Here is a 12703-nt window from a genome sequence, read left to right as displayed (position 1 = left end):
TCAACAGACAGGCCCTGGCCAGCTTTTAAAATGCTTCATTGGTTGAATGTGAACAGCATGAGGCACTTTTTGATATTTCCAGTCACACGCTGTGACAGACTCCCTCGGAGTTACACGCAGCAATCATTTTAACAGGTTTGGTGATAAAAAATTGGAGTGACACAAGATAAGTCCTTGTACTGACGTGCAGCCTTGCGCTGGTGTGGAAGATTGGAGATGAAGGGAACTATGGCTGCTTGAAGGAAATAACTATCAACTGAGGCAAGGATAAACCTGGTTGTTGTCTTTTATATATGGACAAAACAGATCTCTCCCTTTGCTACAATCATGAGATGCAGTGCCACAAACTACGCTTTCTTCTTCAGATTTTTAAAAAAGTCTATCATTTCAAACAGTTAAAACAGCGTGGACTGGATTTCTTTTTCCATTATTTTTGTTGAACCCTGCAAAGCGGGCGGCACGGTGGTGTAGTGGTTAGCGCTGTCGCCTCACAGCAAGAAGGTCCTGGGTTCGAGCCCCGGGGCCGGCGAGGGCCTTTCTGTGTGGAGTTTGCATGTTCTCCCCATGTCCGCGTGGGTTTCCTCCGGGTGCTCCGGTTTCCCCCACAGTCCAAAGACATGCAGGTTAGGTTAACTGGTGACTCTAAATTGACCGTAGGTGTGAATGTGAGTGTGAATGGTTGTCTGTGTCTATATGTCAGCCCTGTGATGACCTGGCGACTTGTCCAGGGTGTACCCCGCCTTTCGCCCGTAGTCAGCTGGGATAGGCTCCAGCTTGCCTGCGACCCTGTAGAAGGATAAAGCGGCTAGAGATAATGAGATGAGATGAGAGACCCTGCAAAGCTCACTTGTATAAAATACAACGGCATCGAACCAGAAAATGAGATGTGATTGATGTGTTCTCAGGCTCCACTGTGAGTTTCCTCTGGGATAAAGGAAAGGAAACCATCCCCCAGTCAATGGGGTGAGAAGTAGGATTGTGCCCTATAGCTGGCCCTAAACAATGGTGATAGGCAATGATTGGGTTTGGATGTCGTGGTATACACAGATTGTACACATGACCAATGAAAGGCGAGTCATCTAAGAGTGCAGCTTCCCACTTCCACTAGCTACTGACAGGCTCAGCACAATCTCAGTGATAGTCTCTGATGATATCTTCCAGCTCTGTCAGATTGCTGCAAAAAGTTTAGCTTTTTCATCCTGAACAGGTACAGGCACAAATTCATCATTCATCATCAAATAAATATGACAAAACATCCACTTTTTGATCTTCAAAGTACAAACAATGTCAATGAACCCTCAAAGACAGGATATTGGTTCCTAAGGGCCAATTTTAAAGATGCATTACATTCACTATCACGAAGGAATGATGTACCCAAGGGTGCCATCCACGTGACAAGATGTGTATCACAAAAATGCAGTTTGTGACCTTGGTGTTTCAGAGATTTGACTGTAAAATAGTGGTATTTATTCACCTTTTCAGAATTTTAAAATAACATTAAATTCAGAATTTAATCCCTGTAAATTATGCCATATAAACAATTATTCCCTCATCAGTCTCTTTTTTTGTCTTTCTTGAAGTTAATGTTATAGTCATGTTACAGAAAAACAAGAAAGCACAAAATCCTCTGTCCTGAAGACTTTCCCATGGGGGAAAATGTGCTGACACTGGAGACTCATTCCATCAATTTCTCCTTACAGAAAACACCACCATATCTTATGGTTTTAAATCTGTCTGTTATTATCCTGGGCAGCACGGTAGTGTAATGGTTAGCACTGTCCCCTCACAGCAAGAAGGTTCTGGGTTCGATCCCAGTGGCCAATGAGGGCCTTTCTGTGTGGAGTTTGCATGTTCTCCCTGTGTCTGTGTGGGTTTCCTCTGGGTGCTCCGGTTTCCCCCACAGTCCAAAGACATGCAGGTTAGGCTAACTGATGGCTCTAAATTGACTGTAGGTGTGAATGTGAATGATTGTTTGTCTCTATGTGTCAGTCCTGCGATAACCTGGTGACTTGTCCAGGGTGTACCCCACCTCTCGCCCATAGTCAGCTGGGATAGGCTCTGGGTTGCCTGTGACCCTGTACAGGATAAGCGGCTACAGATAATGGATGGATGGATGTCATTATCCTTAGATAATGTGGAGTGTCCACTACAGTCCCTGTATGAGTTTTTAATGCAAACAAACAAACAATGATACCTTACACAATGAAAATATCTTGAATATATTAAAATGTAACTAGTATGTCCTATTATAAGATTACAGTAAAACAAATGTAAGATTATCAAACCTGTTTCTAGACAGTTCTACTAAGTTCAAGCTTTAATTTTTTTTTTCGTTTTCTCTTGAGGGATAATTTTACTTATTGCTAGAAAAAAATGCTTAAAATTGGCAAAATTATCTGCCAACAGAACAAGACTATCTCAAGCTTGAAATTAGTAAAATATGTCAAGAAATAGGTGAAATAACCTTTTACTCAGGGGCGTCGTGGCTCAGGTGGATAAGGCGCCATACCATAAATCCGGGGACCCGGGTTCCGACCCGAGGTCATTTCCTGATCCCTCCCCGTCTCTCTCTCTCTCTCTCTCTCTCCCCCGCTCATTTCCTGTCTCTACACTGTCCTATCCAATAAAAGTGAAAAAAGCCCAAAAAAAATCTTTAAAAAAAGAAATAACCTTTTACTAGGTTTATTGAAAGCTTATAAAAGGAAATGCTAGGTATTTTTATTATATTCCAGATATTTTTACTTGCAAAGATGTCATTTTTGCAGTGTATAAATGATAAGGTTTTTGAACAACCGCATTAATATAAATTGTGTTTGAAGTACAGCTGGATCACCTATCAGAGTTGCAATTACAGAAAAAGAATCAACACTTTCTGACAGTGCTGTGATAATAGTAATATAGTCTACAGCCTTAATATAGTCTGTGAACATTTTTGTTTCTACATTTACATTTATTCACTTGGCAGATTTTTTTTGGCTAAAGAAAGTTAAAGTTGGGAACTTGCCTAGTAATCTGATATCTACCTTGTTAGTGAATTTGAACATAAAATGCATTTTTAATATATGCCAACAAAAGACTGAAGGTCCAGTTGAATCACTCAAACACCTGAAACACATCTGATGCTGCTCTTTTGTATCATAGACCTGAATAAAGGACTTGAATAAAGGAGACAGACTTAGCCGAGAGCTCCCCAAGGTCAGAATGGGATCATGCCCATCAGTGGTCATGTCATCATGTCTTCAATCAGCTTCCTAACCTGTTTGACTTTGGGAAAGCAGTGTTAAGCTTTATTGAGCGAGGATGTAAAATGCTGTGCAAAACGGTCAGAAGGTCACAGAGTCAATCAGCCTGATGCAGAAAGGCTACAGGGTTAATAGTTTGTGGTTGAATCTGTTTGCAAGCAGGATTTGTCCTTGTTATAAAATAAAAATAAATCTGTAATGTTTTAGCTTTTTTCACTTATATGTAATAATTTATCTTCACCTCCCTACATGTTCTAAAACCAAAGCTCCATATCTTGGAAGTATTGGTGCAAGGTAATGCCAGTATCTGTATCTATATTTTTTTCGTGCTCCAGATATTCCGATCTGTGCCTATATTTGACTTTAAGCCAAAAGTGGACGTGGCCTAAACAGAAGGTTTTTTTTATAAATTAAATATGAACACTTTGTATCTATTACAAACACATCATCTGTTCATTTGAATAATATATTCATATTTAGTTACATCCCAAATTGGAAGTTTACTACGCAAACCAATTGGCAATGCAAACTGCTCTACTGAACAGACACTAAACACAGAATGCAATCAGTAATCCTCTCTATTTGTGTCCCCTTTCAGGGTGCATCATCCAGTCTGGTGGTCAAGTTTGCTGACACAGACAAGGAGCGCACCATCCGGCGCATGCAGCAGATGGTGGGCCAGTTCGGCATCTTTAACCCGGCCATAGCACTGCCCTTCAGCACCTACAGCAGCTACGCACATGCAGTGAGTTCCTGTATCCCTACTGAGCAGATCCAGTGCTCAGTCCATGCTCCTCTTCCTCATCACCCTCCTTCTACTCATTCTGCTGCTCCTGTGTATCTTGCTCCTCCTCATCAATCACCCATTACTTAACCTTCTCATAACCCACTTGCTCCATAATTACCTCTTTGTCCTGCATCTCAGTCTTTTTTAGGTCTTTCTCCATCCACCTTCTGCTGCTCCATCTACTATAGTTCTCTTCCTGATCTTTGTTCCTCCACCTCCATATTGCTCCTCCATCCTCTTCTTGTGTCTTCTTCTGTTTCTCCATCTTGCCCTGTTTCTTCTTCTGCTCCTCAATCTCCACCTGCTCCTCCAACTCCTCTTTCTTCTTCTCCTGCTGCTGCTAAATCTCTTCCTGGCCCTCCAATGTCTCCTCCTGTTTCTTCTCCTGAATCTCCACCAGATCTTCTGTCCCCTTGTGATGATCTTCCTTCCTCTATCTCGCTCTGATTCACCATATCTTTTGGTCCTCCATCTCCTCATTGTGAATCCATCTCCTCTTTTCTTTCCACTTAATTCTTAGCCTTCTGCATTTTTAGCATTTTTACTCTCTTCCGTCTCCTCCTGCCCCTCCACCTCTTCTAGTTCTCCTCCTGATCGTTGTCACTGCACCTCCATATTGCTCATATTCCTCTTTGTCCTCTTCTTGTTTCTTCTTCTATTTTTCATCTTCTCCCATTTCTTCTACTCCTCCATCTCCTCTTTCTCCTGCTGCTAAATCTCTTTCCCATCCCCCTGTTTCTTCTTCTGATCCTAAATCTCCCCCTGAACCACCATTTTACTAAACATAAATCTCCTCTTGTTCCTGCTCTTTCATGTCCTCTTCCTGTTTCTTCTGCTCCTCAATCTTCTCCTGCTCCACTATCTCCTCTTGTTCTCCTCCTAAACATCATCTCGATGCCTCTGTATTGTTCCTGCTCCCCATTGTCTTCTCCCTGTTTCTTCTTCTGCTACTCCATCTTCTCCCATTTCTCCTTCTGCATCTCACCTGCTCCTCCATTTCCTCTATTCTCTAGATCATCTTGGTCTCACTTAATTATTTCCTCCTCCTGCTCCTGTTCTTCTTCTACAGCTTCTTTCTGCCTGCACGTTCTCTTATCATACATATTCTCCTTTCTCACCGACGACAGAAATGATGTGGAATGTTCCACTGAAAAAACCTCCATGTATTTTTAGCCTGCATACTAAGACCCTTCTGATGTAAGAAGCCGAAAGGAAATTGGGATGTTGAGGCTCAGTTTCATGCCTGTCAGAACTTTACTCTAACCATATATGAATTTGATACTTGGAGTAGGTGTGTAGACATTAATTTGCATTTTTATTAGCACAGGAAGTGAATTAACTGGGGAATCTGGCATAGTCTCTGCAGATGTATCCATCACATTCATTTTCATATCACAGATTTGTGGGAGGCCATGTGAGAGGTACACTAGCAGACAGTCCTACAGTAATTACCCAGCCTGGTAGTAAAAAATGGAATAAAACCACACTCATTATGATTCATGAAATACAGGTTGTCCATGGAAAGTGTGTGGAAATGTAAATGTACAAAAGGGCAGGCAGGCAGGCCAGTGTGGCTCCTACAGGTAGGCTATGAGTTTTATCTGGTATGTCAGAGATGTGTGCAGTACTGCTTTGACACTGTCTCCATGCCTCAACGTTCGAGACAGAGCTGCTGCCCACACACCTGGCACGCTGTGTCACATGACATTACACACACACTTTATGCTAGACAGACAGAAGAATATGAATCATGGTCAATACTTTAGTAACCATATAAAAATAAATTGCATTATACTCTCTAATACAGGTACCGTACCAAACTATATATTTTTTTCTTGCATGGGTGGTATCATCAAAGGTACATCTTTTATACCTTTAAAATGTACACTCACTAGCTACATTAATAGGAACACCTGCACCTATATCTTATTCATGCAAGCATGCAGTCAGCTAATCATGTAGCAGCCGTACAATGCATAAAATCATGCAGAGCTTCAGTTCATTAGTGTTGTGGCTCTTGAGACCAGTCCTGGTCTTGAGAGTGGTCTCAAGACCACTTTTTGAAGGTCTCTGCCTTGTCTCAGAATCGACTACATTTCTACTTGGTCTTGTCTCAGTCTCAGACAGAGAGGACTCAGGATGTTATTTCAAGACCAGTCCAGACCACAACTGCGGGGATTTCACTAAATTGCCTGTGCATTGTCTGATTTATTTGTTAACATAGTTACTATGACTGGCTGTAAAATTTCCAGCTTCAAATGCGACCAATAATGTCAAGTCAAGTCAACTTTATTGTCAAATATGCTATACATGCTTGACATACAGCGAAGATGAAATTTCAGTCCTCTCTGACCCACTGTGCAAACAGGCAATGCAATAAATAAAAATAGAATAATTGAAATAAACAATATAAACAGTATAAACACTCTAGATAAGAACTAGACATAGACTAAACACTCATATATATATATATATATATATATATATATATATATATATATATATATATATATATATATATATACACACACACGCATACATATATATATATATATATATATATATATATATATATATATATATATATATATCATCTCATTATCTCTAGACGCTTTATCCTGTCCTACAGGGTCGCAGGCAAGCTGGAGCCTATCCCAGCTGGCTACGGGCGAAAGGCGGGGTACACCCTGGACAAGTCGCCAGGTCATCACAGGGCTGACACATAGACACAGACAACCATTCACACTCACATCTACGGTCAATTTAGAGTCACCAGTTAACCTAACCTGCATGTCTTTGGACTGTGGGGGAAACCGGAGCACCCGGAGAAAACCCACGTGGACACGGGGAGAACATGCAAACTCCGCACAAAAAGGCCCTCGCTGGCCACGGGGCTCGAACCCGGACCTTCTTGCTGTGAGGCGACAGCGCTAACCACTACACCACTGTGCCGCCCTATTTAAAGCCTTTTTTGTTTTAATTTTGATGATTATGGCTTATAGCTCATGAAAATCAGAAATCCAGTATCTCAAATTATTAGAATATTCCCTAAAATCAATCAAAAAAAGGATTTACAATACAGAAATCTCCAACTTCTGAAAAGTATATTCATTTATACACTCAATACTTGGTTGGGGCTCCTTTACCATGAATTACTGTATCAATGCAGTGTGGCATGGAGGTGATCAGTCTGTGGCACTGCTGAGGTGTTATTGAAGCCCAGGTTGCTTTGATAGTGGCCTTCAGCGTATCTGTATTTTTGGGTTGGGTGTTTCTCATCTTCCTCTTGACAATACCCCATAGATTCTCTATGGGGTTCAGATCAGGCAAGTTGGCTGGCCAATCAAACACAGTAATATCACGGTCAGCAAACCATTTGGTAGTAGTTTTGGCACTGTGGGTAGGTGCTAAGTCCTGCTGGAAAAGGAAATCAGCATCTCCAAAAAGCTCGTCAGCAGATGGAAGCATGAAGTGCTCTAAAATCTCCTGGTAGATGGCTGTGTTGACTTTGGACTTGATAAAATACAGTGGACCAACACCAGCAGATGACATGACACCCCAAATCATCACAGACTGTGGAAACTTCACACTGGGCTTCAAACACCTTGGATTCTGTGCCTCTCCACTCTTCCTCTAGACTCTAGAACCGTGATTTCCAAATTAAATGCAAAATGTACTTTCATCTGAAAAGAGGACTTTGGACCACTGAGCAACAGTCCATTTCTTTCTCTCCTTAGCCCAGATATGACACTTCTGACATTGTCTCTGGCTCAGAAGTAGCTGGATATTAGGAATGCGAAAGTTGTATCCCCTTTCTTGAAGATGTCTGTTCGTGATGGGTCTTGATACACTGACACCAGCCTCAGTCCACTCCTTGTGAAGCTCTCCCAAGTTCTTGAATCAACTTTTCTTGACAATCCTCTCAAGACTGCGGCCATCCCTGTTGCTTGTGCACCTTTTCCAGCCACCCTTTTCAGCAATGACCTTTTGTGGCTTACCCTCCTTGTGGAGGGCATCAGTGATCATCTTCTGGACAACAGTCAAGTCAGCAGTCTTCCCCATGATTGTGGTTGTGTGTACTGAACTAGACCGAGAGATACACTGTGTTCATACTGTTTTACTCAAACTCAAAATTAAATATTCTAATATTTTGAGATGGGTTTTTTTTATGTTTTTATACTGTATGCCATATTGATTAAAATTTAAATAGAAAAATGCTTGAAACATTTTAGCTTATGTGTAATGAGTCTATAATATATAACATTTTCACTTTCTTAAATAACTGATGGAAAATATTGAACTTTTTCACAATATTCTAATTTTTTGAGATGCACTAGTATACACACACATATATACATACACACATATATACACACTCACACATATAAATTGGACCAAATAAACAGTCAAGGGCACTTGAGATATAGCAGGTACATGAAATAAGCAGTATAAACAATAAACTAATAGCTGTTAAGGTGAGGTAGTGCGGAATAGTGCAAATGAGCGAGGTAAAGTGAAATGTGCAGTCCCTGAGTTCAGTGTGTTAATGAACGTTGAGAGAGTGTGTGTGTGTGTGTGTGTGTGTGTGTGTGTTGGGGGGGGGGAACTGTGAGGGTGACATGTCAGATGCTGAAGGGGGGGGCAGGGGGGTGTGCGGGCAGAATCTGTGGCAGGGGGCAGAGGGGAAAGGAGGGGCAGAACAGGGAGGGAGTTGAGCCTCCTGACCGCCTGGTGAAAGAAACTGTCCTTGAGCCTGCTGGTTTTGGCCCGGAGACTCCGCAGTCTCCTCCCTGATGGCAGCAGACTGAAGAGGCTGTGAGATGGGTGGGTGGGGTCACCTGCAATCCTGATGGCTTTGCAGGTGAGGTGGGAGTTATAGATATCCATAAGAGAAAGGAGAGAGACACCAATGATCCTCTCAGCTGCTCTCACGATGCGCTGCAGAGTCTTGCAGCAGGACACGGTGCAGGCGCCGTACCACACGGTGATGCAGCTGGTCAGGATGTGACTCATTGCTAATTTGAAAATTTTCTTCCTGTTAACAGCTGTCACCCCTTCCCACCCCACCCACATTCACACCCACTGATCTGGTCCTGGTCTAGACTCGGTCTCGCCCTGCCTTGGTCTTGGTCTTGTCTTGATCTCAACCCCAAGTCTTGGTCTTGTCTTTGTCTCGATACACTTTGGTCTTGGTCATGACTTGGTCTTGGTTTAGGTGGTCTTGACTACAACACTACAGTTAATGTTCACATCAATTCCACAATGTGGAAAACATGGGATCACACTGATTTTGATCATGGCATGGTTTTTGGTTTGAGTATTTCAGAAACTGCTAATCTCCTGGAAGTTTCCCTAGAGTTTACATAAAGGGGTGAGAAAAACAAAAAATATCCACTGAGCAGTAGTTCTGCAGGCAGAAAATCCTTGTCGATGAGAGAAATCAGGAGAGAATGGAAAGACTGGTTTGAGCTGACAGGAAGGATACAGTAACACAAATAACAGCTATTTACAATCATGGTGAGAGGAAAAGTATTTCACAATGCACAACAAGTCAGATCTTGAGATGGCTGGCCTGTAATAGCTGAAGACCACATCTGATTCCACTCCTATCAGCCAAGAACAGCAACCTGAGGCTACAGTGGACACAAACTCACCAAAACTAGACAGTCCAAATCAGGAAATGACAAGGCAGTGGTTTCCAATTTTAAACTATATAATTTCCATGAACCCATGCCTGCTATGGTCTTAGATTCTGGTGAATATGTCTTTTACTTAGAAAGGTGTATTTGGTGTACCTGTTAGTTTAAAAAAAAAGTACTCCAGTTATGTACTTTATATTTAAAGGTACACTATATTCATGTTTCCAGATACATACATGCCATAAAAGCTATACCCTTTATGGTACCACCTTAGCAGCAATTAAATTACAGTGTTAGTACCTTTATTTCTGAGAGTATAGTGTAGGTATCTGAGCTTGCATCACCATTTTTGACTCAAGTTTCAAACCTCAAAGTGAGCAGTCATCTAATTAATCTAAAATCAGTTTCATTCAGTAAACTGCTGTTAAGCTGCTGTTTGGGTCTTGTTTGATAATGTGATTATCTGCCATGTTCCCTGTCCATCCTAAGGAACTCCTCCTAACTGCATAACTTTAATATGCAGTTAGCAGCTCAGTTCATTTCTATGTATATATGTACAGGTATGAAATGTTCAGAAATGTACACGGAGAATACACAAATTAGGAAGCTCCTTCATAAACACAGCTGTGCAGGGGATTAGTAGGCAGAGTTGACAGCCAGCAAATTGGATTTTAGTCAAAGCTGAAAAGGGAGGGCTGCAAAAACAAATTTGGGGGCAACGGGCAACAGCCTTGACAATGTGATGCCAAAATACAGGGCTTTTGTTCCCCCCGAAAGGTACAGCTTATTCCTTCAGCAGGCAATCAGCTTATCATCACATAGATGCTTCACATACCAAACAGATCCTCATTTTTTTTTCTTCAAACACCACAAATATTTGACAGAAAAGAAAAAAAACATTAATTTTCTTTCAGGCACCCTGCTGGATATCTTTTAAAAGCTTTTCTTTTCATGTTTGAGCTTGTGTATTTCCATAAGCAGCTGCTACTTTTTTTTTTGAAGGGGGGATGTGAATAAAAGTAGGGTTGTGAGATGTGGCAGGGGGGATGAAAGATGCTTTCTTTATTTGACGGCATTTTAAAGAGACGATGCATTAGATTCATATGACACACAAATTACTTGAAAGCATTCAGGCCAGGGATAAATGAAGGGAGTGTTTGTTTTGGCATTTGGGGGATGGGGGGTGAACAGGGCAGACTCTAGTACTGCATAACATCGCCCTCTATTGGTCAGTATAAAACAATAATCAGTGTTTGTTTTTCAGGTAAAAACTGTTTACGACAGGTTTTGTTCAAAATCCCATAGCAGTGAACAACTTACCCTGATCTGACCTTACCTTATATATGTATTTCTGTCTCAGCTTCTTGTCACTATGCATTTTCAGGCTTCAATGCTGTCGAAGTACTCGTGAAAAAAAAAAAATGTCCTGATGATACAATTTGAACTGATAGCGCTCAGCTCTTCTTCTCGCTGTCTCTTCAGCTAGGGACTTTAATAAGCATAGTCTATATTTTCTCTATATCTCTTCACTTTCACTGAGTGTCTGGTGTGGACTGCCTTGTAGAGGTCCTATGTGATTCAGGTGGAGGTTCAGCAGCCTCAGAGCACAGCTGCCTGGATAATTGGTGTGTGATAAAGAGGTGATTACCGAATGCCATCCAATACCATCAGCCAGCAATAAAAAACTGATGCCTAGATGATAAAGTGTACTGTCACTAAGGCAACTTCTTCTGGCGACATCACCATGCTGCACCATTCTGGGAAGGGTTACGACCCTAATGATGATGACTCGGTTGAAGCCACAATTCCCTGGAAACAGACGTTCGCTATCTCTGCTAAAACTCCTGTAAAGCACAGGAACCGTTTGCGAATTTAAGAGTGAAAGCAAAGAAATTGCATGGGAGATTTTGAATACTCTTGTCAGTTCAGTCAGTCGGCGGACTTTTGTTTTCTTCCCCCTCCCTCCTCTTCCTTCCTTTTCCTCACCCAAGAACGAATCGATGTTACTCACTTCCCTCCGACGTAATTACATGCTCGAGCCTCCAATTTGCTGTGTTATAATTCCTGAAGAGCAGAACAGAACGCCACATTGTTATCTGAAGCAATCTGGACGTTGCCATGAAAAGGGATATTAGCCAAGCTGTACATGCTGAGAAAGTTGAATACAGAAGGCTTCAGCTTCTTTCCTGCGCTGTCCACAGCCTGTCACTCTGTATGTTTAAAGAGCATTAGCACACTGGCAGGCAGCTAGCTCCAGTCAGCTTAACTCTGCAAGTCTCATTCAGAGCTGAGGCCCGGGCCATGAGATGGCTACAATAGTTCCTAATTACTGTCACACTATCACACTGACAGAACTGATAAAATGAGAGAAAAGAGGGAACTTTCTCATCCTAGTCATAATGTAAACTTATTATATACATCAGTGTGCCAGTGTATGACACAAACCACCATGGCCTGCAGATTCGCCTTCACCAAGTGTCTGTTTCTTACATCATTAATCCTCAAGTTTAACTACTGTGTGTAAAGGCTTGATTCATCTTGCTCGTAAATATGGATGATCAACTTCTGAATTTTCAAAATATTTAAGTTTAAAGTTTATAGACGGCGGCACGGTGGTGTAGTGGTTAGCGCTGTTGCCTCACAGCAAGAAGGTCCGGGTTCGAGCCCCGTGGCCGGCGAGGGCCTTTCTGTGCGGAGTTTGCATGTTTTCCCCGTGTCCGCGTAGTTTCCTCCGGGTGCTCCGGTTTCCCCCACAGTCCAAAGACATGCAGGTTAGGTTAACTGGTGACTCTAAATTGACCGTAGGTGTGAATGTGAGTGTGAATGGTTGTCTGTGTCTATGTGTCAGCCCTGTGATGACCTGGCGACTTGTCCAGGGTGTACCCCGCCTCTCGCCCGTAGTCAGCTGGGATAGGCTCCAGCTCGCCTGCGACCCTGTAGAACAGGATAAAGCGGCTAGAGATGATGAGATGAGATGAGTTTATAGACTCTTTCTTTCTTAAAGTTATTTCTGTCTTTTTCCTGCTTTCTTCCCA

At 42.0% G+C, this 12703-nt stretch overlaps 1 protein-coding gene across 36 annotated transcripts in view; it reads left to right on the top strand.

Annotated features, from left to right (window-relative positions):
- Positions 1-12703, top strand: part of celf5a (cugbp, Elav-like family member 5a) — a 355737-nt gene that overhangs the window by 312610 nt on the left and 30424 nt on the right. For 24 of the 36 annotated variants that reach the window (XM_060941443.1, XM_060941444.1, XM_060941428.1 and 21 more), the window contains one exon: positions 3841-3987. In XM_060941443.1, the coding sequence (XP_060797426.1) occupies positions 3841-3987 (147 nt within the window). The remainder of the gene's footprint in view (positions 1-3840; positions 3988-12703) is intronic. The other 12 variants (XM_060941433.1, XM_060941421.1, XM_060941425.1 and 9 more) reach the window with 1 other exon arrangement.

The sequence above is a fragment of the Neoarius graeffei genome, chromosome 15, assembly GCF_027579695.1.
Source record: "Neoarius graeffei isolate fNeoGra1 chromosome 15, fNeoGra1.pri, whole genome shotgun sequence".
Classification (NCBI taxonomy): Eukaryota; Metazoa; Chordata; class Actinopteri; order Siluriformes; family Ariidae; genus Neoarius; species Neoarius graeffei.
The sequence above is the reverse complement of the archived record's forward strand: the minus strand, read 5'-3'. Positions and strand labels throughout refer to the sequence as shown.